Source organism: Megascapheus bottae, chromosome 8 (assembly GCF_031878675.1).
Source record: "Megascapheus bottae isolate mThoBot1 chromosome 8, mThoBot2.hap1, whole genome shotgun sequence".
Classification (NCBI taxonomy): Eukaryota; Metazoa; Chordata; class Mammalia; order Rodentia; family Geomyidae; genus Megascapheus; species Megascapheus bottae.
The window spans coordinates 63986001-64013136 of record NC_143516.1 but is presented as its reverse complement, the minus strand read 5'-3'; the positions used below and the strand labels follow the sequence as shown (position 1 = coordinate 64013136).

General features: G+C 40.1%; 1 protein-coding gene across 6 annotated transcripts in view; it reads left to right on the top strand.

The window, feature by feature from the left end:
• Positions 1-7225: 7225 nt before the first annotated feature.
• Positions 7226-27136, top strand: part of Ttk (TTK protein kinase) — a 33630-nt gene continuing 13719 nt past the window's right edge. Inside the window, exons 1-14 of one of the 6 annotated variants that reach the window (XM_090338530.1) lie at positions 7226-7374; positions 8502-8658; positions 11812-12034; positions 13200-13306; positions 15466-15609; positions 16090-16204; positions 16349-16421; positions 16514-16608; positions 17139-17226; positions 18570-18690; positions 21311-21456; positions 24281-24417; positions 25679-25796; positions 26634-26723. In XM_090338530.1, coding sequence (XP_090194656.1) covers positions 8520-8658; positions 11812-12034; positions 13200-13306; positions 15466-15609; positions 16090-16204; positions 16349-16421; positions 16514-16608; positions 17139-17226; positions 18570-18690; positions 21311-21456; positions 24281-24417; positions 25679-25796; positions 26634-26723 — 1596 coding nt within the window. In that variant the 5' untranslated portion in view covers positions 7226-7374; positions 8502-8519. The other 5 variants (XM_090338529.1, XM_090338527.1, XM_090338528.1 and 2 more) reach the window with 5 other exon arrangements.

Here is a 27136-nt window from a genome sequence, read left to right as displayed (position 1 = left end):
ATAAGTCATGCCAGGTGAGGTCATAAGTCTGAACAAGGTATTTAAACTCTTTGGTATAATTATTAGGGTCTTGGGAGTAAGATCCCAGTCACTTCTCTATCTAGGAGAAATGGGTTATTGAAAAGGGGGCCTGTGTATGAAAAACTCTGTCCACCCCTACCACTTCTCACAGAGGAAATAAGGGGCCTGCTGGAGGCTGTGAGCCACCAGTGCAGGGTTGGGTGTGAGCTTTGGGAGGTGAAGAAAAAGGAGATGAGGGAGGAGAAGGCAGGAAAGGTTCAGCTTGGGGAGGAGGAGTAGAGTCTTCAATGTTGAGTAGAGGATCAGGCACTTTAGGAAGAGGGTCCAGGCTCTTAGGTGATTTGGCAGAGACAGGCTGCCCCTGTGCCAGGAGGATAGGAAAAGTTGAGCAGGATTGGTAGAGAGAAGAGTAAGCATGGAGAGCAAAGGAAGTCTGACCTCTGACCATTTACCATTGCATTAGCAGAAACTGTGTAAATTCTTGAGAACATTATACTCAAAAATTCCCATTCTGGGGCCATTGAGACCAATTGTCTAGCCTACACTTTGGCTAGACTTGATTGCAATAAAAGATGAGCCATTTAGGCCCGGAGTTTAGCCTAGTGGTAGAGTGCTTGCCTAGCATGCACAAAGACCTGGGTTCGATTCCTTGGTACCACATACATAGCAAAAAGCCAGAAATGGTGCTGTGGCTCAAGTGGTAGAGTTCTAGCCTTGAGAAAATCCAGGGACAGTGCCCAGGCCCTGAGTCCAAGGCCTAGGACTGGCAAAAAAATAAATAAATAAAAAAGATGAGCCATTTGGCTTTATGAAGTCCTTGCGTAAAAGAACATCTAAAGAGCATAAAAGATGTGCCAAGGGGGTATCCTGGCTTGGGTGAGACTGATGAGACCCCATTGTAATAAACACTAAGAAGTAAGGAACTCTGAAGATGGGGGGTGGTCAGTAGGAGGTAGGGGAAGAGTTAGTGAGGACATGGGGGGGCAGTGGGTGAAGACATCAGGGGGAGGAGTCAGTGGTGACTGGGGGTGGAGCCCCTAGCATCCAGCTACAGTACACATTCAGTAGGTAATAAACTGTACTTGGGGATGGCCTGCAGCTTAGTGGTAAAGTGCTTGCCCAGCCCAAGAAAGGCCCTGTATTCAACCCTGAACATTTCAAAACAAATGAATAGTAATATTGCTTAGAGACCATCAACTTGCAAACACTAGACTGATTTTTATCACACTCCCTAGATTTTCCTACAGATTGAATGGAGTCTTCCCCAAAGAAGATAACCCACAGTGATTATAATTGGAGATAAGGAAAGAGGTAATTATGATTAAGAGAGTTCCTAAGGGTGGGGCCTTAATCCAATAATTCTAGTGGCCTTAAAAAATGAGAAAGAGCAAAAGAGGTGCCAGGTATTTCTCTCTGCCCTCCCACAGGGGGACAAAAAGCAGTGAATACACAGAGGTCCCATCTGCAAGCTAAATACAGGTTCAGCACACATCAACTGTGTTGACACCTTCATCTTCCAGCCTCCAGACTGACAGAAAACAATGCTGTTGAAGCACAGAGCCTGTGGCTTAGAAAGCTTCGCTGTCCAGAAGATCTTGCTTTCCATGCCTGGAAATTCTGATCAAGTTAGGAAAACCAAGAAGAGACAGCACCTTCCCTTTTAACACCATGCATTGTGGAGGAGTATTTTATGTTTCTCTTCTTTCTCTCATCTCTCTCATCTTTGCTTTATTGTGGCTAGATGGATGATATGGTATTCTAGTGAATGATGGATCCTGGTACTGTGTTGTTAGCCCTTATCCCAGTGATGCCATTATTACAATTCATCACATCTCATTTCTCTCCAGAAGGTTACTAGTGACTCCAAACTACCTAGATCTGGCTGGCTAAATTCTGTGCTGTCTATGGTTATGAAATATGCCACACACTATCCTTGTCCTTCAGAGGATAATGCTTACTGTCATAGCCATCTCGTAATACAGAATGTGGGACTGGATCCTCAAGCCTGTGATTGAGATTCACCTCTTACATGTGTTCAGAGAAGTCTGCACAGTTGTGTCCTTTGGGCGTCAGTATTTAGTAGTTTAGCATAAGCCATCTTTTTCATTCTTTCATTTTTATCCTATTTGTGTTGTATTAAAATAGAATTTTTCTAGGTTACATTGTGTGAATAGGAATGTCACAATCAAATACCAGCTAATACAATGATTATATGCTATTAAATCTTAGATTGAGTAACTTAATATGGCAGGTACTCCTATAGTTCCAGCTACGTAAGAGGAATTCTTTGTGTGTGTGTGTGTCATGGGGCTTGAACTCTGGGCCTGAGCGCTGTCCTTGGGCTTTCTCAAGGCTAGCACTCTACCACTTGGGCCACAATACCACTTCTGGCTTTTTTCTATGTGTATACTAGTAAGGAATTGAACCCAGGTCTTCGTGCATGCTAGGCAAGCACTCTACTACTAGGCCATACTCCCAGCCCTTGTAAGAGAAATTCTAAAGCCCAGGAATTTGAAACCAGCCTAGACAATCCAGAAAGGAGCTCTTATCAAGACAAAAATGAAGCCAAATAAAGGAAAACTCAAACTGAGGGCATTAGGCTTTCTTAAGGGACTGGACAGTTTAGACTTTTAGAATTCAATCTGAAAAATCTGTCTTTTTTAGGGCAAACTTAGTTCATATGCATTTAAAATGATTACCAATATAGTTGGATTTAAATCTATCATGTACTATTTCCATTCTTCTATTCCTTCTTTCTTGTATGTTTTTAATTTTTCCCCTGTTCTTCTCTTTATAACTTTTTGTTTCTATTTGTTTGCTTGCTTTTATTTGTTGGTGGTCATACAAGTTTTTTTAAAACAGGACTGCCTAATAGGTAGCTAATGTGACCCATGCATATAATTTGTAATCTTTGTAAAAGCAACATTTAGATCAGTTAAAAGGTGACATTTTATTACTATCTTTAAACCAATATATGCAAATTATCATTTCATTCTATGCCAGCATAAAAATAATAGGAAAATGTGTAATATTTTTCATGTTATATCTGAAATCTGGTTTATGTTTTATACTTACAGCATACTTCATTTTGGATCAGTTGCATTTCAAGTGCTCGGGACCTCAAATGGGCAGTGCCTACCAAAAGGGATGAAGAGGTTTGTTTATGGGATGCTGCTTTAACATCATGTCAACCATGCAAAACATAGTAGAAGACCTTAAACAGCAGGTTTGTTTCCCCCTCCCAGTACTGTTGCTGTTACTGTCGTATACTTTACATCTATAGGAACCACTTTATCATTGTTATTTGTCCCAGTTATCTTTTTAAAATGTTAAAAATAAGAAATAAAGGGGTGGAAATGTGGCTTAGTGGTACAGTGCTTGCCTAGCATACATGAATCCCTGGGTTTGATTCCTCAGTACCACATACACTGAAAAAAATCCAGAAATGGCTGTGTGGCTCTAGTGGTAGAGCACTGCCTGAAGCAAAAGCTCAGCAACAGTGCCCAGGCCCCGAGTTCAAGCCCTAGGACTAGCAAAAAAAAAAAAAATAAGGAAACAAATTGCTTCTTTATGCTGAGCATGATAGCACGTCTAGAGTCCCAGCATTTACAAGTTCCAGACTAGGCCACATAGTGAGACCCTGTCTTTAAAAAAAAATTATATATATATATATATATATATACACACACACACATATATGTATATGTGTATCCCCATATTTAATATTTATTTCTAACATTCTGTGTATGTTCATAGATTCCATAAGTATTTGGCTTAAAAACTCTTCAACATTTCTTGTATTACAATTTTTTGGTGACAATTTTTTCAGCTTTCATATGTCAGAATATGTATACATGCATATATATATGTATATACATTTTTTGCCAGTCCTGGGGCTTGAACTCAGGGCCTGGGCACTGTCCTTGAACACTTTTTGTTCAAGGGCAGTGCTCTGCCACTTGAACCAGAGCACCACTTTCAGCTTTTTCTGTGTATGTGGTACTGGGGAATCAAACACAGGGCTTCATCATGGTAGGCAAGCACTCTACCACTAGGCCACACTCCCGGTCCAGAGAAAATATTTTTATTTTTTGCTTCTAACAAGCATTTTCTTTCTATATACAATTCTGTGACTTTTTTTCCTATATACAAATTTAGGATGATTTCTTTTTACAGATGGCTCTGCCTATGTTGTTTCTGACAGGCAATTTGCTGTTATTCTTTTCTTGTTCACCTCTATTTATTTACATTCATTAGTGACATTATAGAATATAAGGAGATTTCATTGTGGTATCTCCATACATGCATACACTTATACCATAATCATATTCACAATTTTTAATGACTCATATCTCCTGCCTTATCTCCTTTGTTTTTTATATTTAATGTTTTGTGTTTTTTTTTTAATTTTATTTATTTATTTATTTATTTTTTGCCAGTCATGGGCCTTGAGCTCAGGGCCTGAGCACTGTCCTTGGACTTTCTCAAGGCTAGAGCTCTACCACTTGAGCCTCAGCACCACTTCCAGTTTTTTTCTATGTATGTGGTACCGTGGAATCGAACCCGGGTCTTCGTGCATTCTAGGCAAGCACTCTACCACTAGGCCAAACTCCCAGCCCCTGTGTTTTTTTTTTTTTAATATTTGATTGCTTTCAGGATTTTTCTTCTTATCATTAATGGCAAAAAATTCAATTAGGTACCTAGATTCAGTTTTGATTTTTGCCAGTCCTGGGGTTTGAACTCAGGGCCTGAACATTGTCCCTGGGCTTTCTTAAGGCTAGAGCTCTACCATTTGAGCCACAGCCCCACTTCTGGCTTTTTCTGTATATGTGATACCAAGGAATTGAACCCGGTCTTTGTGCATGCTGGACAAGCACTCTATCATTAGGCCAAACTTCTGGCCTAATGGTATAGTTGTTGTTTTTTAGATTTTATCAACACTGATTTTTTTCCCATCATATTCCAAATGTCATGTTTAACAAATAAATATTCAAGAATCGGATCTCTATATGCAATCACTGGCACATAAATTTAAGAACAAAATTAAAATTAAGCAGAGAGTTTGTATGTCATAGATACATAACAATCTATATAACATGTCTATAGAGTATCATAGATTTTTATGTCTATGTAGTTATATTTATATCTCCATGATCATGTCAATGACCTTGAGAACTTGAATATTGAGTCATGGCTCTTGTACTGTTTGGATCTAATATCCACATATCAAGGAGACCATGTGCCATTTGTTTCTTTGGTCTTGACTTCTCTCACTCAACAAGATTTGCTCTAGTTTCATCCACTTCTCAGGGAATACCATTATTTTATCTTGTCTGTTAGCTATGTAGAATTCCATTGTATATATGTACCATATTTTTTGTATCCATTCATTTGTAGTGGGGCACCTGGATATAGTTTGTATAAACTTTTGTATTTGTGATTTGCTGACCTACTTCAATCTGTTGATTTATAGTTTTCCTCATATTGAATAAACTTGGGCTTTTCAACTGTGTTCTCTAATTTTTTCTCTTTTCCTATGAAAACTTCAAATCATGCACATTAATTTCATGACTTCCTGATGCTTTTGTTTCACTCTGTTCCATATAGATTTGTATGGCTGCATTTTCAAGTTATCAGTCTTGTTTTCCATAGAAGAATCTGCTAATCCTAGGCCTGTACGTTTTTATTGCATACATTGTATTTTTTTTCCTCTCTCTGGACATTTACTTGAGCGTTTTTTTTTTTTAATGTGCTCTAAATTTCTTTGTAAATGTCTACGGTTTCCAGTTATTTATGAAATATAATTATATTGTTTTAGTGGTCAATTCTGTTGTCTGTTCTAGTTCTGGATAGATGTATTATAACGGCTATAACCTTTGCCCTCATTTAGAGTTACATTTTGGTTTTGAATATCGGCTGTTTTGTTCAGTTGCATGCCAGATACTTTTTCTTTTTGTGCCAGTCCTGGACACAAAATGTAGTGCTTAGGTGCTGTGTCTGAGTTTTGTGCTCAAGGCTAGTGCTCTACCATTTAAGCCACAGCTCCACTTACAGCTTTTTGACAGTTTGAGATAAGAGTCTCACAAACTTTCCTGGCCGGGCTGGCTTTGAACATGTGATTCTCAGATCTCAGCCTTCTGAATAGCTCATATTACAGATGTGAGCACTAGCACTTGGAGATGCCAGCTATTTTTCGTCTCTCCTTTCCTGCACCTCCCCTCTCCCCCACCTGCCTGTGCCAGGACTAGGGCTTGACCTCAGAGTTCTAGGCTGAGGCCTCTGCCGCGTGAGCCACAGCTCCACTTCTGGGTTCTGGTGTGAGCTGGAGGTAAGAGTCTCCTGGACTTTTCTGCGGGGGTTTGCTTTGAACTTGGATCCCAGCCTCCTGCGTAGCCAGGATTTGCCGCTGTAGGAAACACTTTCCCTGCTGTTGTCAGCCCTTTTCATCCATGGGCTCCACACCCATGGATTCGATCACGTACAGATCAACAATGTTTTCTGCACGTCACATCTCCCCAAATGATACTGCTTTATCAAGTATTTCCACCCGTCTACACGGGCTGAAGCGTCGCAGGTCCCGGAGGAGCGCCTGGAAGCACACCGAGCTGGCAGGAGGCGCCTCGGGGCTCCGGAACTCAGGGGAAGGGGGGGGTCTCGGGCGGGCTAAGGAGGCCACTCCCACACAGCACCTCGCGTGAGGCACCTGCCTGAATCCCGGGTCCCCAGAGCCTTCCTCCTCACCAGACCCCCCCTGGGGCGGGGCGCCGGGGGGCGGGGCGTCGGGAGGGCGGGGCGTCGGGGCCACCAGCGCGGGTAGGGGTTACGGGGGGCGGGGCTAAGAGGGCGTGGTCGTGGGTGGGCGTGGCCACGGAGGGTCCAGCCGTTCGCCTACGGCTTTTTCTGTCACTTGAATGTGGCAGCCACCTCCCTGGCAGACATGATGCCTGGCTGAACGGGAAAGAGACTAGTGGCGCCAGGAACACCAGGGCGCTCCGGCACCTCCACGTTTCACCCCATTCCCCTCGCCCCACCACAACTCCTCTACACAGGCCCGGCGGACGCCCGGTCTAAGTCGGCACGAGCCCAATCGGGAAGGGGGGCGGGGAGGAGGAATAGGCGATAAGGGGGCGGGGCGGCGCCCAGGCACCGGAGCCAATCGCTGCCGACGCTGCCACGTGACGCGCCTTGACCAATAGGAGGCCGCGGGGTTCGCGGCGGGGTAATTCAAACGCGTTTACGGGGAGGAGTGCGGCTTCCACCTTTTCCTCGCTTCGGCTTCCTGAAGTCGGTTCTGTCTCGCGGACGCGCCCGGAAGCGGCGGCCGCGGCGGGGGCTCTGTGGCAGCGCTGGCGGGTGAGGAGCGGAGGACGAGGGCCCCGAGGAGCGGACTCGGGGCGCGGTGAACGAGCTGTGAGGGAGCGGAGGCCTCGCGGCCTTGCGAGCCTGGGGTGGGAGGCGCTGCGGACCGGGCCGCACACCCCGTCCCTCCTGCCGGGTTTGATCTGGGGCCCGCGGCGGCGTGGAGACCCGGCTAGCCGGACCCCAGGGGCGGGTGGGATCCCTTGCCCCCACCCATGGCCCTTTATTGTAAAATCCCGGGACTCCGAGCGACGCGACTGATATTTAATAAAATAACCAAGGTGGGCTGGGGCAAGAGAAAGATGGCAGACGCTTTGTTTACTTAACCCTGGAGCCTTCAAGTGACCAAGTTCTGGCTCCCGAGAAAGTACCTTAGGGTCAGGTATTGGGCCGACTAAAGTAGCAAATCAGAGAGAGAGAGCGAGCTGGGGCGTGTGTGTGTTTGTGACAAATGTGAAGACAGCAGGAGAAAATAAGTCCGGAAAAGGTGAAAGGAAGGCATTCAAGTGTGTGGAAGAAAATGGTCAAGTGTAAAGGGGGACAGCAAATTATGTGTCTCGCAGTGACTTAAGAGTGTCACATTGCCAGGTGTCAGTGGCACTCACCTCTGATCCTGCCTACTCTGGAGGCTGAGGTGTGAGGATCAGGTTTGAAGCCAGCTCAGGCAGGAAAGTCCATAAGACTTATCTCTAGCTGATCATCAAAAAGTCGAACTAGAGCTGTGGTTCACTCTACTGGTAGAGAACCTTCTCGAGGGTAAAGCTAGAGGACAGTGCCAAGGACCTGAGTTCAAGTCCCAGTATCCACAAGAATAACTCCACTGAAGTTGTATTGGGAAGAAAAGGTATATTTGGCCTACTGAAACTTCCCTGATAAATCACTGTTGCTTTTGGGCACATAGCTCTTGTAATAATAATCTCTTAGCTGTTTGATCATAATAGTATTTTAGTAATTTATTAATCTATTAGCTCTCTAATAATCTATTAGGTCTAATAAGTGCATTTAGATATGCTCACAAGTAGTTATATAGCTGCGTTTAGATACGCCTCTAGATAATTTAATAATAGCTGCCTTTAGGTGTGCTCCCAAAATGAATGCTTTTTCTTCTGGGTTTCTGAAAGACTAGTTGCAGCTTAGAAATGGAGGCTGAAGATGGAAGTGGCAGAGAATTGACGATTGATTCCATCATGAGCAAAGTGAGAGATATTAAGAATAAATTTAAAAATGAAGGCCTTAGTGATGATCTGAGCTTGACTAAAGTCTCTGCTGATACTACAGGTAAGCTATTTGTTATTTTATTAGCTTCCATTTATTTACTAGGAGATGTTGGGAGTATAACTCAGGCACTCAAATATGTTTTGCAAGTATTATCCAGGTACTTCTCCTTTTTAAAAATAATAACCATTTATTGAACATCCCCTAAAGGAATGAGATGTTAACAACTGTGTTAATATAATTTTCTAAGCAATGCTTATAGAAGTGAACTTTATATTTTAACCTGTTTGTCTAGAAATGCTTTATAATTGTCTGCTTTCTTAAAATTCAGCAAGTAGACACATGGCTCAGTTAATAGAGTGCTAGCCAGTGAGTTTGAGTGAGTACTGAGTTTGAGTACTGGTCTCAGACCAAAAAAAAAGGTAAATGAAAACTCAGCTGTGTACCTGATGGTTTAAACCTATAATCCTTGCTATTCAGGAAGGCAAGAACTGGCAGGTGGCAAACTGACACTGACACTGGCAGAAAAGTTCACTGCACTGTGTCTCCAAATCACCAGTAAAAAGCAGTTGAAAATGTCACTCAGGTAGAGCACCAGCCAAACAAGCAAGCTAGCTGAGCCAGTTCAAGGCCTTTTCAAACCCCAGTACCACCAAAATAGGGGAAAAAGAGGAGAGAGCGGGAAGAGAAAGAAAAAAATAAAATATATCAGCCGGGTCCAGTGATGCGCATGTGTCATACCAGCAGTGCTTGATCACAGCAGGCTGAGGAAGAGGTGTATAGAATCCTAAGGCAGGTTCAAGGCCAGCACTCGCCACATCGAGAAACCCTGTCTCAGACAGAAAGAGAGACAGAGGACTTGGGAGGAAGGGAGATGAAGAGAAACAGAGATCCCATTTTGTACTTCCCTTACTGTTGGGATTGAGCCATAGATCAGGTTTTCATTCCTCCTTTTATTTATTTATTTATTTATTTATTTATTTATTTATTTATTTATTGGTGACTTGAGGACACCTCACCGATGAGTCATTAAGTATAAGTTTGATGTCAAATACTGGATTTGGATTTGAAGAATTTGCTTGTTATTCTCAGGTCCATTTTTCTTTTTTCCTGTCTTCTGGTCTAGCCACAGTTGCTTTCCTGGTCTCTGTATCCTTCCCATACCTTTTTTTCTTTGACTTGAGCACTGTGCCTAGATGTCTGCCCCCCTCTTGCCTCCAGGTCTCTGTAAACACCATTTCACTGAGGCTTTCTCTGAGTTATCTGCTTATTGTGGGCCCCTATTTTCCTTCCTTGTATTATTTGTTTCTATGATGCTAGTCACTTTGTATATGATTTACTTGTGGTTTTGGTTATTTTCTTCCAGGACATGAACACCAGGAGGGTATAGTTTTTGGTCCCTTTTGTTACATGGAATAGAATGATACTTGATTGGCAGTAGGCACTCCAAACATTTATTGAATGATGAAAGAGTAAAAGTGATCAAAGCTTAATATACTGGTTGTTGGTTTTTTTTTTTTAAGATTTTATTAACACTGATTTTTACATCATATTTCAGATTTTTTAAACCTTAAGTGTTAGTATTAAGTATTAGTATTATTATATTTCAAATCGGTGAGGTCATTTGAATGTTTGGGTGTGTTTGTTCCCTACCAGCCTTTAAATAGCTGAAGGATGAAAGGTAAGTGAGTGGGAAAATGTGTGATCTAAGTAAACAGTCTTAATAGACCATCACTAGGCTTTAGTTGACCTCCCAGGTTGTAAGCCAAGGTGGTTTGAATACTTGCCCACATCCGGGTTGATCCTTAGCTCCTTGTGGGGAGGAAAGTTCTGAGATATGGGACAAGGTACATTCACTGGGGCCTTTTGAGGCTTGTTGGCCTCTGGTGACAGTTTGCATACCAATGACTCCCTTACTGTGTGTTTGAATAGGGGAAGGATGGGTGCCCTAGGGCCTGAGGAAATAGACTTTGGAGTTCCTGGTACTCTAAGGTTTCTAAACATTTCACTCACTAATTTGTTAGCAAAGCAATAGAATATAAAACAAAATTAAAGGACCAAGTTACATTTTAAAAAAACGGTGAAGTTATGAATGCCTCATAGTGAAGCACAAATTAGTTTTGTTTGCAAAAGTAAAGATTTAGGTGTTGCCTCAAGTTATTGAAGCTGATAACAGGAATGATGGCTTCTGGAAAATCTGTATTTATATTGTTTAGTAATTGGTAAAATATCCCAAATAGGAAACTGATATTCAAGGTTGGTTTGTTTGAGCATATAATATTTATGGGGGGGTTCATTATTTCTTCTGTATACATGTTTACACTGTATTCAAATCTTACCCCTTGGATATCCAGGTTTCTAAAGCAACACTAAAAATCTATACAGTATAATAATTATATCTGAAGTTTATTTTTGGTGCTTCTATAGATTAGGGTCCCACAAAGAAATAAACAACTAAAGCAAATTCCAGAGATCTAGATTATAGCATAGTGAGAACAGAAAATTAGCAGGGCCTCTCTGAGGTAACTTGAAGGGAGAAGGAAATAACATTACTTTTTTTTTTTTTTAATCGTTTGCAAGTTTTCTTTTCTTTAGTTTATTTACAAGTAAGTTTGAGGTATATGTGACTATTCTTGGATAGGCAGGCTTATAAAGAAAATGCCAGAGTAGTAAGTTATTGAATTTTTTTTTTTTTTTTTTGCCAGTCCTGGGGACTGAACTCAGGGCCTGGGCACTGTCCTTGGGCTTTCACTTGAGCCACAGCACCACTTATGTGATACCAATGAATTGAACCCAGGTCTTCATGCATGCTAGGCAAGTACTCTACCACAAGGCCAATCTGGCCAAGTTTCTGAATTTTTTTTTTTTTTGCCAGTCCTGGGCCTTGAACTCAGGACCTGGGCACTGTCCTTGGGCTTTCTCAGGGCTAGAGCTCTACCACTTGAGCCACAGCACCATTTCTAGCTTTTTTTTCTATGTATTTGGTAATGAGGAATCGAACCCTGGTCTTTGTACAAGCTTGGCAAGCACTCTACCACTAGGCTAAACTCCCAGCCCCCAAGTTTCTGAATTTTTAATGAACGAAATGATTGCTAATTTTCCCATATAAGTTGTTAAGTCTTTATTATAATGAGCTATGGACATTGAAACTGATCTTGCAAATATTTAGCCATAATTTGAAGGAGATATATATGTTGTTGTTGTTTTTCCCTCCAGATAACTCAGGAACTGTTAACCACATCATGATGATGGCGAACAACCCGGAAGACTGGTTGCATTTCTTGCTCAAACTAGAGAAAAACAGTGCCCCCTTAGATGATGCTCTTTTAAATAAGTTGATTGGTCGTTACAGTCAAGCTATTCAAGCACTACCTCCTGATAAATATGGAAAAAATGAGAGTTTTGCACAAATTCAAACGAGATTTGCTGAGTTAAAGGCGTAAGTAAAGAATAACTATTTTGCCAGATGCCAGTGGCTCATGCCTGGAATCCTAGCTGCTTAGGAGGCTGAAATCTGGGCAGGAATGTCTGTGAGATACCAGAAAACTGGAAGTGGCACTGTGGCCCAAAGTGATAGATTGCCAGTCTTCAGCTAAAAAGCCAAGAAAGCACCCAGGCCCTGATTCCAAGCCCCAGTTCAAGAGTAACTCTTAGCTGATAACACAGACCTGTCATCTAACTACTCTGAAGGCTGAGATCTGAGAGTCTCAGTTTGATTCTAGCCTTGAGACTCATTTAAGGATCAGAAAGGCTGAAAGCAGAACCTAGAACCTTAGCTTTATCGGTAGGACACTACCCTTGAGCAGAAACGCTCAGAGACAGTGCCGGGGCACTGAGTTCAAGCTTCACATTTATATACACATAAGAATAACTTCTACATTTTAAGCAAATGAGTTTCAACATTTTAACTCTGTTGCAAAGATGAAAAGTGAAAACTTGTGAAATGGATATATTGAGTGCATACTTCAATTTTTTTTTTTTTTTGCCATTCCTGGGCGTAAGCTCAGGGCCTGAGCACTGTCCTCGGAGCTCTACCACTTGAGCCTCAGCACCACTTCCGGCTTTTTCTAGTATGTGGTACCGAGGAATTGAACCCGGGTCTTCATGCATGCTAGGCAAGCACTTCAACCACTAGGCCAAACTCCCGGCCCCATACTTTAGTTTTTTAAAACTAATTCCTATTAGAAGGGGCTATAGTAAAACTTTGTTTCCTAAAACATTACATGTTTTAGACTGCTTAAGGATTTTAACATATAACTTATTCTTTGAGTTTTATACACAGAACAAAGCAATATCTTACATCTTTGGAGGGAAAAAGAAAAGTTAACAAGCAGTGTCTTTTGTTTGTTTGTTTGTTTTGCTTTTGCCAGTCCTAGGGCTTGAACTCAGGGCCTAGGCACTGTCCATGAGCTTCTTTTGCTCCAGGACAGTGCTCTATCAATTAAGCCACAGCACTACTTCCTGCTTTTTCTGTGTATCTGGTACTAAGGAATTGAACCGAGGGTTTCATGCATACTAAGGCAAACACTTTATGACTAAGCCACATTCCCAGCCCCAGTGTCTGTTTTTGGAAAAGAAAAATTAACTCTAACATTTTATTACAGCATTCAAGAGCCTGATGATGCACGTGACTACTTTCAGATGGCCAGGGCAAACTGCAAGAAGTTTGCTTTTGTGCACATATCTTTTGCACAGTATGAGCTTTCTCAAGGTAATCTGAAAATGTCAAACTCACCTTTTAAGTAAAGAAGCATCATTTTGTTGTATTGCGAACACCCTAATATTAAATCATTTGTGTGGAGTTAATGTAAAAAGCAAAAAAGTTAGTCAGGGACCAGGAGGTTGATTCTTAAGCATAAATACAGAGATTCATTATCCTAGGTCTTATGTTTATAAGAAATAATCTAAAGGGGGGCCGGGAGTTTGGCCTAGTGGTTAAGGTGCTTGCCTAGCATGCATGAAGACCCGGGTTCGATTCCTCAGTACCACATGCATAGAAAAAAGCCAGAAGTGGTGCTGAGGCTCAAGTGGTAGAGCTCTAGCATTGAGAAAGTCCAAGGACAGTGCTCAGGCCCTGAGCTTATGCCCAGGACTGGCAAAAAAAAAACAAAAAAAAAAAACAAAAAAAACCCGAAAAGAAATGATCTAAAGGGGCTGGGAGTTTGGCCTAGTGGTAGAGTGCTTGCCTAGCAAGCACGATGACCTGGTTTCGATTCCTCAGTGCCACATACATAGAAAAAGCCAGAAGTGATGCTGTGGCTCAAGTGGTAGAGCTCTAACTTGAGAAAGCTCAAGGACAGTGCCCAAGCCCTGAGTTTAAAGCCCAGGACTTGTGTATGTGAGTGTGAACACACACGTGCACTCATGAAATGCTTATTATTTTTATTAGCTTTTTAAAAGGATCTACAATCTTAATTAAACTCTCAAATTACTTCTTTTGTTTAAACTTGTTGACCTAAGATCCTAATCATGTCACTATCAATGTGTAGATTTAATTGCTATCAGTCAAATAATCATCATTATTGCTTAGCTATTTTGTAATTTGAATCTGACACCTGAAGGTTACTCTTTACCACTTTTTGAAAAATGCTTGCACAGATAATGTTTGAAAATCGTATTTAAAGGAGTTTATACAGATTATTTTGATGGATGATTTATTTTAGCAAAAGTTGTCAGTCTTGATGTCAAGATGAAATGTTATTGAAAATGATATTTCTTATGGTATTGGGGTTTGAATTTATGACTTTATGCTTGCGAGGCAGGTGCTTTACAACTTAGACCACACCCCCTAGTCCTTTTTGCTTTCATTACTTTTCAAATAGGGTTTCACTTTTTATTTTTCTAGTCTAGCTGGCCTGGACCAAGATCCTTCTATTTGCACTTGCCACATGATTGGGGTGACACATGGCATTGAGACTAACTTTCTGTTGGTTGGGGTCTTGGTAGTTTTTTTTGTTGTTGTTGTTTTTTTCCCCAGTCCTGGGCCTTGAACTCAGGGCCTGGGTACTGTCCTTTGGTTTTCTTAAGGCTAGAGTTCTTACACTTGAGCCACATTTCTGGCTTTTTTCTATGTATGTGGTACCAAAGAATCAAATCCGGGTCCTTGTACATGCTAGGCAAGCACTCTACCATTAGGCCAAACTCCTGGCTCTGTTTTTTCTTTTTAACTTGGGCTGGCATCAAACTGTCATCCCTCCCATTCACTGCCTCCCAGAAAGGATTACCACTGTTTCTAGCTTGAAAAATACTTTTATAGTTGTTTAGAAGAGATTGTTGCTCTTAGAACTACTTTAACATTCAGAATTACCTCTTATTTCTTCTAACAGCTGTAGTATTTGCTTTTGCTTTTGTAATGCTTTATTCCCTTCTGTAACTTCTGACAGTGGACCACCATAACTGAAGACACAATTAGATCAATTGTATATTGCGTGTTGAACTGGTTTTTTGTCTGTGTGGGGTGGAATTCAGGTCATGGACTCTGTCCCTGAGCTCTTTTGCTCAAGGCTAACGCTCTACTACTTTGATCCACACAGTTCCACTTCTGGTTTTGGAGTGGTTAATTGGAGACAAGACTCTCATGGAGACTTTTCTGCCGGGGTTGGCTTTGAACCACAATCCTCAGATCTCAGCCTCCTGAGTAGCTAGGATTACAGGCATGAACCACCAGTGCTGGCTGTTGAAACTATTTTTAACATGAATTATTGTTAGCCAAAGACAGTTGATTATGTGCACAAGATGTGAGGCATTGCCTATTTGCTATGAAATAATGTGCAGGAATCTTGGAAGAAATAAGTTTTTCTTAGGTTTTAATGACATATTTAGAGTGTATTGAATAAAATGACAAGCTTTTCTTTTATTTAACTTTGTCAGGTAATTTCAAAAAATGTAAACAGCTTCTGCATAAAGCTGTGGAAAGTGGAGCTATCCCACTGGAAATGCTGGAAATTGCCATATGTAACCTAAATCTCAAAAAGAAGCAGCTGCTTTCTGAAGAGGAGAAGAAGAGTCTCTTAGGTAACTTTTAATGTGTGCTACTGCCTTTCCAAGGGAGGCAGGGCTGCAGAAGGCATCCAGTTAGAAGTCTGTAGAAAAACATGGCTCATGTAGAATGCTTCAGGTTGAAAGGTTAATTGTAGATGGTGAAGCATAGAAGAGTGTTTAGAAATAAAAAGTCTTAACCTTGTTGAAATTTTGAGTGTGCCTGTGGTCAAACTTTCATTGTCAAAGCTTTAAAAAGCAATTCCACTAAAGCTAGGCATGGCCTTTTCCTTTTAGACTTAGAGTCTGTTTTTTTCCCCAAGGGAGACCATTATACTTACTGAGGATTTGAAGGGGGTCATTGGACAATGTCATCCCGATAGCATTTTCTTGTCTGTTTATCTTACATGAGGCCAATTATTTACTGTAAATCAATTTTGTAAAATATTCTTAAATAAGGTTATTTCTTTTTATTGTCCTTACAAAACCTTAACCATAGCATTGACATTTCCACAGGATCTACCATGTCAACAACCCAAGAATCCTTTCCCACTTCTCTTGGACATGTGCCAAATAGGGACATGGGTAGTGACTCCAGAGGACCGGCCACTAAAGCCAGGTTTCTCTACGGGTAAGGAAACCTCTTGGGTCCTTTGCATGCTCATAATTTATGTAAACTATCTATGGATACAGTTGCTGCTAAGCATCACAATGATAGCAGTAAAGAAATGCGTTAACATTCTTTGAAAAGCAGAGGCATTTTCTTTCTGTCTAGAGAGAACATACCCTCACAAGAGGCAGAAGTAGGTCATCGAAATCCTCTGAAACAAACTAACAAAACCAAACCGGTAAGTTACTTTGAGTCTCCTTTGATTAAGGTGATAGTTGCTAAGTCCTTATCTCCAGGTGACTGGTTACTTAATCTTTCAAACCATTTCAGTCTTGCCCATTTGGAAGAGTTCCTGTTAACCTTCTCAATAGCCCAGATAATCAAGGGAAGATGGAGAGTGCAGTTGTGCCAACTTTTACAAAAAGGTATGTTGGACTTGTTTAAGGATTTATGGAAGAATAGGCTGTCATTTTTTTTTTTAACTGAGCAATAGTAATTGTGATTACATTTTTTTCTCGTTACTAGAAGTTACTGAGTTTCTTTTCATTTTGTTTCTTTCCTTTTTGTTCTTTTTGAGACTGGTCTTGCTTTGTAATCCAGGCTGGCCTGGAACTTGCTCACTCTTCCTCTCTCAGCTTCCTGAATGCTAGGATTATAGGTATATGCCACAATGCCCAGCACCACTTTTCTGAGTTCCCAAGTGCTGTCAGGAACAAAATCTGAATAGAGAAAAGGTTTTTTTTGTTTTGTTTTTTGTTCACTGGAAATATTCATTAAAGGAGCTATTTGAAAGTTAGGAAACATGTTTAGAAAGGGAGCATATGAACATGAAACAAAAAGTTGGCAAGCATACCTGGAATTAAAACTCTGATTTATATAATTAAAAACAGCCAGGTTTAGGATGAAATATTGACTTCAAATTCAATATAGAAATGATCTCTTTCCTGTGTAACAGACAGATATCTGGAACAGAATGCCGAGATTTGATTGTGTCTGGATCTAAACCCAGCGGAAATGATTCCTGTGAATTGAGAGTTTTGAAGGTATTTGAATGATTTCATCTTGATAGGAGGCCAGGGTTCCCGGTCAAGGATTTGTGCAGTTTTCTTTAGGAACAGGGATGGAAGGTTATGTATTTCTACCAGTGTTGACAAAACAGTAAGGGCCCTGGGCCCCAGTGGGAGTGGGGTCCAAGTCCTCCACTGTCCTCAGCCACTAATGATGCAGAGCAAGTGTCAGCTCTCACCTCTGTTATCAGACCTTGTTTTGCTCTGGAGTAGTTGACTTGAGTTTGGGATCTGCTGTGTTTTTTAATGTGTTCACATAGCACAACTAAGTAGTGACATCTGACTTCCTGGTTCACAGATGGAAAATCATTTCATGCACTGTCTGCTTTTCTTTTTTTTTTCCATGGGTCCTGGGAGTCTTAGTATACTTGACTTAAATCTCTGACATAGTAATGTGAGTCTTTTCAGTCTTTTATAGTCTTTATGAATACATTTGTGACCTATGTATTAAAATACTATTTATTTTTGTAATTTTGGCTATTATAGAGAATATGCTTAATTGTGTAAGAAGTTTACTCTTAGAATAGCTACTTAAGAGTTATACAAATGTGGAGCCGGGAGTTTGGCCTAGTGGTAGAGTGCTTGCCTAGCATGCCCGAAGACCCAGGTTCAATTCCTCGGTAGCATATATACATAGAAAAAGCCAGAAATGGTGCTGTGGCTCAAGTGGTAGAGCTATGGCCTTGAGAAAGCCCAAGGACATTGCTCAGGTCCTGAGTTCAAGGCCCAGGATTGGCAAAAAAAAAAAAAAAAAAGTTATACAAATGTTTATTTTTTACTAATGCTGTTATTTTTAATAATAAAATAACCACCTGGGCTAGGAAATATATAGCCCAGTGGTTGAGTGCTTGCTACTGTGTCAAGGCCCTGGGCTCAGTTCCCAGCAATACAAGTAAACAAAGGTAGAGGCTGAAGACTGTTTGGATATGGTAGAGCTCCAGTTAGGGAGTGAAAGTGTCAGATAACCAAGTTTCATGATCAGTTCTGGGAGTTGGGGTGGGAAAAGGCAAAGCAAAAGCCGTATAAACAAAACTACTTACATGTTTTGTTGTCTTGGGTCCTACTTCTGTGAGACTCTTAACTTTCTTATACTTCCAGATGAAATAATATTTAGCAAATGGTATTTAGAAGTTGAGTAATATGTCTATTGCAAAGCAAATGTTCCAAGATTATCCTTACAATCTTGTTATTGCTCTATTCAGTAATTTGTGTATCTCATTTACTGGAGGCTTTTGAGTCTACTTGTAAATATAATAGGCAGTTTTGCTTCAGTGTTCATGGTACCTAACTTTAAATCTTTTTTGTATTTTTTTATATAGTCTGTCCAAAATATCTATCCCAAGGAACCTGTGGTATCAGATGGAAAGAATGCTGAATTTCTTACGGATTCGATAACCCTGAAGAATAAAACTGAGTCAACTCTTCTAACTAAATTAGAAGGTAGATGTGATAGAATCAGTAGATTTTACTTCTTCAGTTAAGAAAACTATGTTATAATTTGAGAGAAAAAAAAAGGATTACCTAGGAACTGTGATGTAGAGTATATATAACTTATACATATAAAATCAATAACAGTAGTTTGTTCTGTTTCATCAGTGGCAACAGATTTAATGGTTCTGGAGTCATCTTAACAAAGTTCTTGACATTATACATATATATATATATATATATATATATATATATATAAAATAGTATTTATCTGGATTTTTTTGGCATAGGAACCCAGGTCTTATGCTTGCTCGACAGGTGCTTTCCTCTACTACCTGAGCTATACTCCCAGCAATAATAATAACTTCCTAATTTTAACATTTTAATTTAGAAATCTTTGCCTTATGATACTTTCTCAAGGCTAAAGCTCTAGCACTTGAGCCAATAACACCACTTCTGGCTTTTTTTTTTTTTTTTTCTGTGTATGTGGTACCAAGGAATTGAACTCAGGTCTTTGTGCATGCTAAGCAAGCACTCTACCACTAGCCTAAACTCCCGGCCCCGATACTTTATGTTTTTAAGCAAATATTTTCATGTTTTTAGGCTTATTAGTGTAACCTTCACAAGTAGACTTATATTTTACTTGAACTTAGTAACATTTACATATGTAAGATCAGGTTCTAATACTCTTTTTTTCCCCTCTGCTGGTGGATATCCATTTAACCCAATAGCACTTATTGAAGAGACTCTTTTCCCTCTTTGAATTATTACAAATTAGATAATTCCATATAAGTACATGCCTTTGTCTTATCGTAGTTGCTAAGACCCTCAGTAAACATATATATATGGAAAAGATAATAGAACTGAGCCCTGGTGGCTCATGTCTGTAATCCTAGCTACTCAGGAGACTAAACTGGGGATCGAGGTTCAAGGCCATTCCAGGCAGGAAAATCTATGAGACACTTTTCAACAGTTTAACTACTAGAAAATTGGAAGTAGCACTGTGGATCAAAATGGTGGAGCACTAACCTTGAGCAAAAGAGCTCAAGGACATCACCCACAAGTTCAAAGCCGTACAACTCACACACACACACACACACACACACACAGAGTTAGGTGACATCACATTTTTATTTCAAGGGAAGATTTTCTTTTTTTTTTTTTTTTCTTTTCTTTTTTTCTTTTTTTTTTTATTGTAATTAGTAAAAGGGTTACATGATATTTGCCAGATAGAAGGTGCATTAATTCACATACATTGATACCCTTTCACATGTCTTGGTATCCGTTTCCCTCCCCCCCCATTTCTTTTTTTTTTCATATATTTTTTATTGTAATTAATAGAAGGGTTACATGATATTTGCCAGATAGATGGTGCATTAATTCCCATACATTGATACCTTTCACATGTCTTGGTCCCCATTTCCCTCCCCCCACCCCCACCCTCATTTTAAATTGGATAGGAAACGGGGGAAATCAAGGGAAGATTTTCTGTATCTTAATGATTGCTGTAAATTTTCTTTCTTTCTTTTTTTTTTTTTTGCATGGTCCTGGAGCTTGAGCTCAGGGCCTGAGCACTGTCCTTAGGCTGCCTCAAGGCTCACTTCCAGCTTTTTCTATGTATGTGGTGTGGAGGAATTGAACCTGCTAGGCAAACACTCTACCAAATTCCTGGCCCTGATTGCTATAAATTTTAATGATTTTTGTCTTACACTTAATTTACTTTGTGACTGCTTTTTCTGTATGTTAAGTTAGTCATACCTTTTCTTTCCCTTTCTTTTCTTTTTTCTTACCCTTTTCTTTTCTTTCCCATTTATTATGACAAATTACATTGATTTCCAAGTAAATAGACTTTGAATTTAGGAATACTCGGCATAGGTATAATTCTATCATCTTTTTTTTTTTTTTTTTTGCCAGTCCTGGGCTTGGGCTCAGGGCCTGAGCCCTGGCCTTGGACTTTCTTAAGGCTAGCACTCTACCACTTGAGCCTCAGCGCCACTTCCGGCTTTTTGCTATGTATGTGGGGTACCGAGGAATCGAACCCGGGTCTTTGTGCATGCTAGGCAAGCACTCTACCACTAGGCCAAACTCCCGGCCCCTCTATCATCTTTCATATACCAATTGTTGACATTTTGTGTAGAATTCTTCCATCTGTTAACATAAAAGGAATAAGATTTTTGTATTTATATGGTATTGAATATAATATTGAGCCTTTTGTCTATAGACTGTTATAAATTATATACCCTTGTAACAGCGTAAATTTTAGGCAAATTATCTTCCCTTTGTTAGCAAGACATTAACATCTATATTTATAAATTTTGTTTACTGATAAGTATCAGCATTTCAATCTGGAATGGGTCTCTGATTTAAAAAAATTTTTTTTTAGTAAGAATCTAATGAAAGTCAGTCCTGGTCCTTGAACTCAGAGTCCGGGTGCTGTCCCTGAACTCCCTCTCCTCCCATCCCCAGTGCTAGTGCTCTGTTACTTGTGCCATAGCTTCACTTTTTGGTGGTTAATTGAAGATGAGAATCTCATGGAATTTCCTGTCTGTGTGATCCTCAGCTGTCATCTGCCGATGTATCTCAGATTATAGCCATGAGGCCCTAGCATCTGTCTTATTCTTTTTAATTTCAGAAGGTAAAGGGTATCAAGATCCAAAGATTCTAGAAAGTACAAAAAAAAAATGGCAGTCGATGAGAAAGTCAGAATGTGTGAACCAGAACCCTGTATTTTCAAATCAGCGGCATATTCCTGAAGTAGTCCCAAAGCTGGAGATAGAGGTAATTTTCGTTTCCTTTAACATACAACGTAGCTATTGTTCATATGCGTGTCTGAAGTTTGGTGATCTGTCTGGTTAAATATTTTCATTGGTGAATCTTAATGTGCCCTTTATAGTGGATACTTTACTTATAAAATGCCTTTAAAAAATAATTTGGAATGTAATGATAGGTAACAGCTACAGTGAATACATATGTCAGGCTGAATTTATTTCCAGTACTGTTTCTCGATTGTTGATAGGTTTGGTGCAGGGATTGACAGACTGAAGCCTGTGGCCCAAAACTAGGTCTTAACCTGTGTGTATAAATATGATTCCTTGCAGAAAGGTCTTATGTTCAAAGGAAAACACAGAAGATGATGAGAGAGGTATGGGCGATGGTAACTGGAGACAATAACTCATTGGTGAGGGTCTGGGGAGTTATGACATTCTGTTGGAGCAGAAAGTCATGTACAGTTTGGAAAATACATACATAGAATTTTCACATGGTCTGATTAGTTCTACTCCTAGGTTTATAGTCAAGAGAGTTGAAAACATTTATCCACATTATTTGTGCATAAATGCTTATAGAATTTCCATAATTGCCTTAAAGTAGAAATGACAAAACATCTGCTGTTTAATATGGTGGGTTTGTAGAATGGAGCATTATTCCCTAAGAATTAAGGAGTACTGGCTCAACACCATGCCAAGTGAAAGCTGCCTGTCCAAAGGCCATCTATGATATAATCTTACTTGCATAAATATTCAAAATAGGGGCCGGGAGTTTGGCCTAGTGGTTAAAGTGCTTGCCTAGCATGCATGAAGACCCGGGTTCGATTCCTCGGTACCACATACATAGAAAAAAGCCGGAAGTGGTGCTGAGGCTCAAGTGGTAGAGCTCTAGCCTTGAGAAAGTCCAAGGACAGTGCTCAGGCCCTGAGCTCAAGCCCAGGACTGGCCAAAATAAATAAATAAATAAATAAATATTCAAAATATACAACTGTATAGACATGGAAAGTAGACATGGGGCAGTGAGAATGGGCAAGTGGAAGTGCATGATGGATGGATTGTAAGGTTAGAAAGTGGTGTCTAGGAATACTCTTGAGTAGCACATCTAGAAAATAAAAAATAGTAATCAGTTTCTTGCATCCATTGCTTGTCTGGAGTGGAGGTTATTTTTGCCTTGCTCCTTGCTTTCCTTCTAGCTATGAGCTCCTATAATCCACCCTGTTTCGTTCTCCCTTTCTTGCAAACAACTCACTCTTGCAAGGGCTTCCACCTTCTAGATAACATCATTCTATTCCTCATTTATGCTGCCATCTCTGCACATCTTGGTGACTCCTCACACTCCATCAAGAAGTGAGGCTGAAGCTCACTCAGAGCCCCTCAGCTGCCACGTTGTTGCTGTCTTCTACATCCTGTGTATCACTGGCTCCTAACTTCTTCTAATGACCATTCCCTTAATTTCACATCAACTACCCACTCCTATATTCTCACTTCTGACCACTAAATATCCAATGCAACTATCCCATGCTTATCACTGTATTTTCTATTTCCATTTATCTTTCTGCAAGTTTCTTTTTTTCTTTTTTCTCTCTCTTTCTCTCTTTCTCCCTCCCTCCCCCTCCCCCCCCCTCTCTCTCTTTGCACTCAGGACCTAGGCACTGTCCTTGGGCTTTTTCAAGGTCAGCACTCTACCACTAGATCCACAGCACCACTTGTGTGTATGTGGTATCAAGGAATTGTACCCAGGAATTCGTGCATGCTGCAAGCACTCTACCACTAGACCATACTCCCGGCCTTTCTACAAGTTTCTTAATCACATGCCACTAATTCTAATGTATGTGTGTATGTGCATATCTTCAAAACAAAGGACTTCAGTGTAGAAAGTAGGATAGATTTGTCTATTGTGATTTTTGAAAGCATATCAAGGAAACAGGCTGAAGTTATAATAGAAATCAGTTATTTAATCTAGCTGCAAATGACTAGTACCTGAAATTGGCTCAAAATTGAAGTGAACATCTGTAGGCAGTAAAGTATTTAACTGAATAAAGTATTTCCGATGCCATAGAGCAGAGATTGGTAAACTGAAGTTAGTAGGCTTGAGGGTTACTAGGCTTTGCAGGTTTCATGTAACTTCTCAACTCTGTTATCAGAGCATGAAACAGTTACAAACTATGTAAGTCAGTGGACATAGCCCTGTTCCAAAAACTGTTTGCAGAAATAGGTGGCAGGCCGGTTCAGCCTGCAGGCTGTAGATGTGCATTCATCATTATGTGGGCTTTGTAACAAGCTGAGATCTGTAGGTTGTGTGTCTCTTATGAGAGGAGCATAGAGTGGCATCCACCATTTCTCTCTGTCTCTCTTCCTCTGTCTCTCTCTCCCTCCTCTGCCACTTCCCCTCCCTCCCTCTCTCCTTCCCCCCCCTCTTGTCTTCTTTCCTGCTAAATAATTAGTAGGTGGCCACATTTGAGGTAGGAAGTAATTTTACTAAGGAACTTTGTTTTTACTGGGGATTGAATCCAATTCCTCACCAATGATAATAGACCTACTTATTGTACCATTGCGTGAAATCTTTTATCTTACATAATAATATATGTGATAAGGAGATCACTTCGGGTCCTGTTTTGTTTTTGTGTGGTTTCCTGATGTTTGTAATCAATTTCAGCAGTCTGTTAGGTTTAAGAATTAAACTAAAAAGTTATTGAAAGGCAATAAAATACATATACCTGCTCTGTTAGTATACTACTGTTATTCATAGTTTTACTATTGTTTTTAAAGGTTGTGTTTGCTAACTGTTGTGTGACTAATCTGAAAACTTGGTCATGACATTTAAATTTTTCTTTTAGCAGAAACGTGCTCTAGTTGAACAGCCTGTCTTGTCCATTTCAAAGCAGTCACCATCAATATCGGCACCTAAATGGATTGATCCAAAATCTATCTGTAAAACACCAAGTAGAGATACTTTGGATGATTATATGAGCTGGTAATTAATTTTTGCACCTGTTCAGAACTTAGAGTGGTAAAATAGAAATAAGACTAAATGGTTTTTGATCACCTATGAAATGTGAAGGCAAAGCCTTAGTGATATTTGGAATCAGTATTTATAGCCTGTAAGCAATGATTATAATCCCCAATAGCAATGCATTGCTATGTGGAAATCACATCTTGAGAGATTTTAAAGGAGGTCAGCATTCTTTTTTTTTTTTTTTTTTGCCAGTCCTGGGCCTTGAACTCAGGGCCGGAGCACTGTCCTTGGGCTTTCTCAAGGCTGGAGCTCTACCACTTGATCCACAGCATCATTTCTGGCTTTTTTCTGTGTATGTGGTACCAAAGAATGGAACCCAGGTCTTTGTGCATGCTAGGCAAGCACTCTACCACTAGGCCAAACTCCTGGCCCAGGGTCAGCATTCTTAAAGTGTATCAAAAGAGGATAAATATTTTTAGTAGTTTAACACAGGAAGTATTCATTGGCAAGTGATGGTTTCAGGGAAGGTTTTGTTGTATAGTTTGCATAGTTCTAACGGTGTTGGAAGGGAGGAAGGATATTGAAAAAACTGAACAGTCTATCCTGGCTAAAAGAAAATACAAGTATTATAATAAAAGCAAAGAAATGACATTTCAGAGAACAGAAATAACCTGCAACCAACTTGGTAGCCTTCAGCTAGTGGTTATTTTAAGGCCAGGGCATTTACCTACTTAATATAGTTTTGATATAATTTTCCCTATTTTATTGTATTTAAAGTGTTTTAAAGAAAGCTTGCTAACCAAGCAATATGGTGGGTATTTTTCATGGTATTTGGTTATTCTGTTGTAATAGCAAACAAGGCAAAGAAAGTGTAAATGAATGTGGAGCAGATACAGACTCAAAACTCTCCAGCCGTGTCATTGGCTGTCAGATGTTTCTAGACAACCATTATGGGGCATTATTATTTGAAAGCACTCAAAATTCATGGTCAGTCATAGCTGACCTTTGTGGAGGCTAAATTCTTAACATAAGTATCCTAATTGTATATTTTTAATGCTACTTTGCTTTGCCAACAAGGATTTCTTTGTTTCGGAAAGAATTCCCTAAGTAAATATCTGGTGGTAGTGAAATTAGAATAAATACATGCCAGCTGTATTATGAAAACTAACTTGCGTTCTGATTGCTACAAAGCTTTACTGTCAACCTTTTCAAACATATGTAAACTTGATCAGAATCCTGGTTTTAAAAAAATGAATTGGTAATGAAGGAATCATTCTAGTTTTAGAACTCCGGTTGTGAAGAATGACTTACCACAGGCTTATCCATCATCAACTCCTTATGGCCAGCGTGCTTGTTTCCAGCAGCAAGTTCCTGCGACTCCTCTGCAAAACTTACAGGTTTGCTGAGCATTGTTCGTAATGCTGTAACAGCCAGTTTCTTAGATTTTGTATTTTTAAGATCAAGTTGTCAGGAAAGGTCTTGGGAACTTGTCCGTCCTTCTCAGCGGGCAAATCTTTTTCATTTCCCACCCAAGGATGACTCCTGGATTTTGAGAATTTCCTTTTACATGTTCCATGTGAATCTCTGGATCAATTTTCCTTTGTTCTTGAGATTTCTTTCTCTCCTATGTATTCAAGTCAGCCATTCATAATCAGCTCCATTTCATTTGTTGATTAATTCATTTGGAAAAACTTCCAGACTACCAGCAGCATAATGTATAGAGTATAATACTATAAAGTAACAGCAACAAGAAAAATACTGGTTAGGTAATCTGTAAAGAAATCCAGTACTCGACACTAACAACTGCAGTAAGTTCCTGTCACCTCTGAGAGGCAGCGGTGGCGGTGGGCCCATAGGCCTTGTAGACAGAGGCCCCAGATGTGAATCCTGGCCTCACCACTGTGCGATCAGCTGTGTTACCTTTGTACCCGTTTTATCATCTTAGTGAAATGGCGAAATGAAGTCATGGTGAGGTTAGGTTAATGAGTGAACATGTGTGACTCAAAGAAGGATGCGACACTTAGGCGAGAGTAAGTGTTCTCAATTGTTACTGAAGTGAAATAGTAGAAAAAGAACAAGTACCTATAAAAACCATTTGATGCCCAGGAGGTGAGAGTAAGGAACTGTGAAGAATTAGAGAACTTTACAAACTGGGAACCTTTCATTCTGTCCAGCATGGGCTAGTTTCTCACGCATGCTCTCTGTATCTTTATTCATGTGTTTTAACTGTCTAGTTTTCAGGATCCTCAACAAATGAATGCATTTTGGTTAAAGGAAAAATGTATTCCATATTGAAGCAGATAGGCAGCGGAGGTTCTAGTAAGGTAAGTCTTAAATATTTAAGAAATGAATAAAACCACTGTGGACTTTGTCTTTTTACCTGTGATGCTTCTTATCTTTTAGACCCTTGAGCCAGTAGAGCTGCTTCATCTCCTGCTCTCTTCCCATGCCTTCCTCCTCAGCATGATAGAACCTTCTTTGGACTTTCATGTCTTCCCCTTCAATATTTGTGTCCCCTGATCTCTACTGTGGAACATTAACTTGGGCTGTGGCAGGTGACCCCTGGGTATCGTTACAAAGGAGTCTTTAAGCAAGCAAGTCAGAACCTGATGTGAAATCTTTATGAGTGATAGTGCTTATTCAGCAAGAATTTTCACTACTGGATCTTGTTTGAGTTTGTTTGCATAATCTTAAAAGCATTTAGTAATGAATGAGTTTCTGGCACCAGATTATTCTT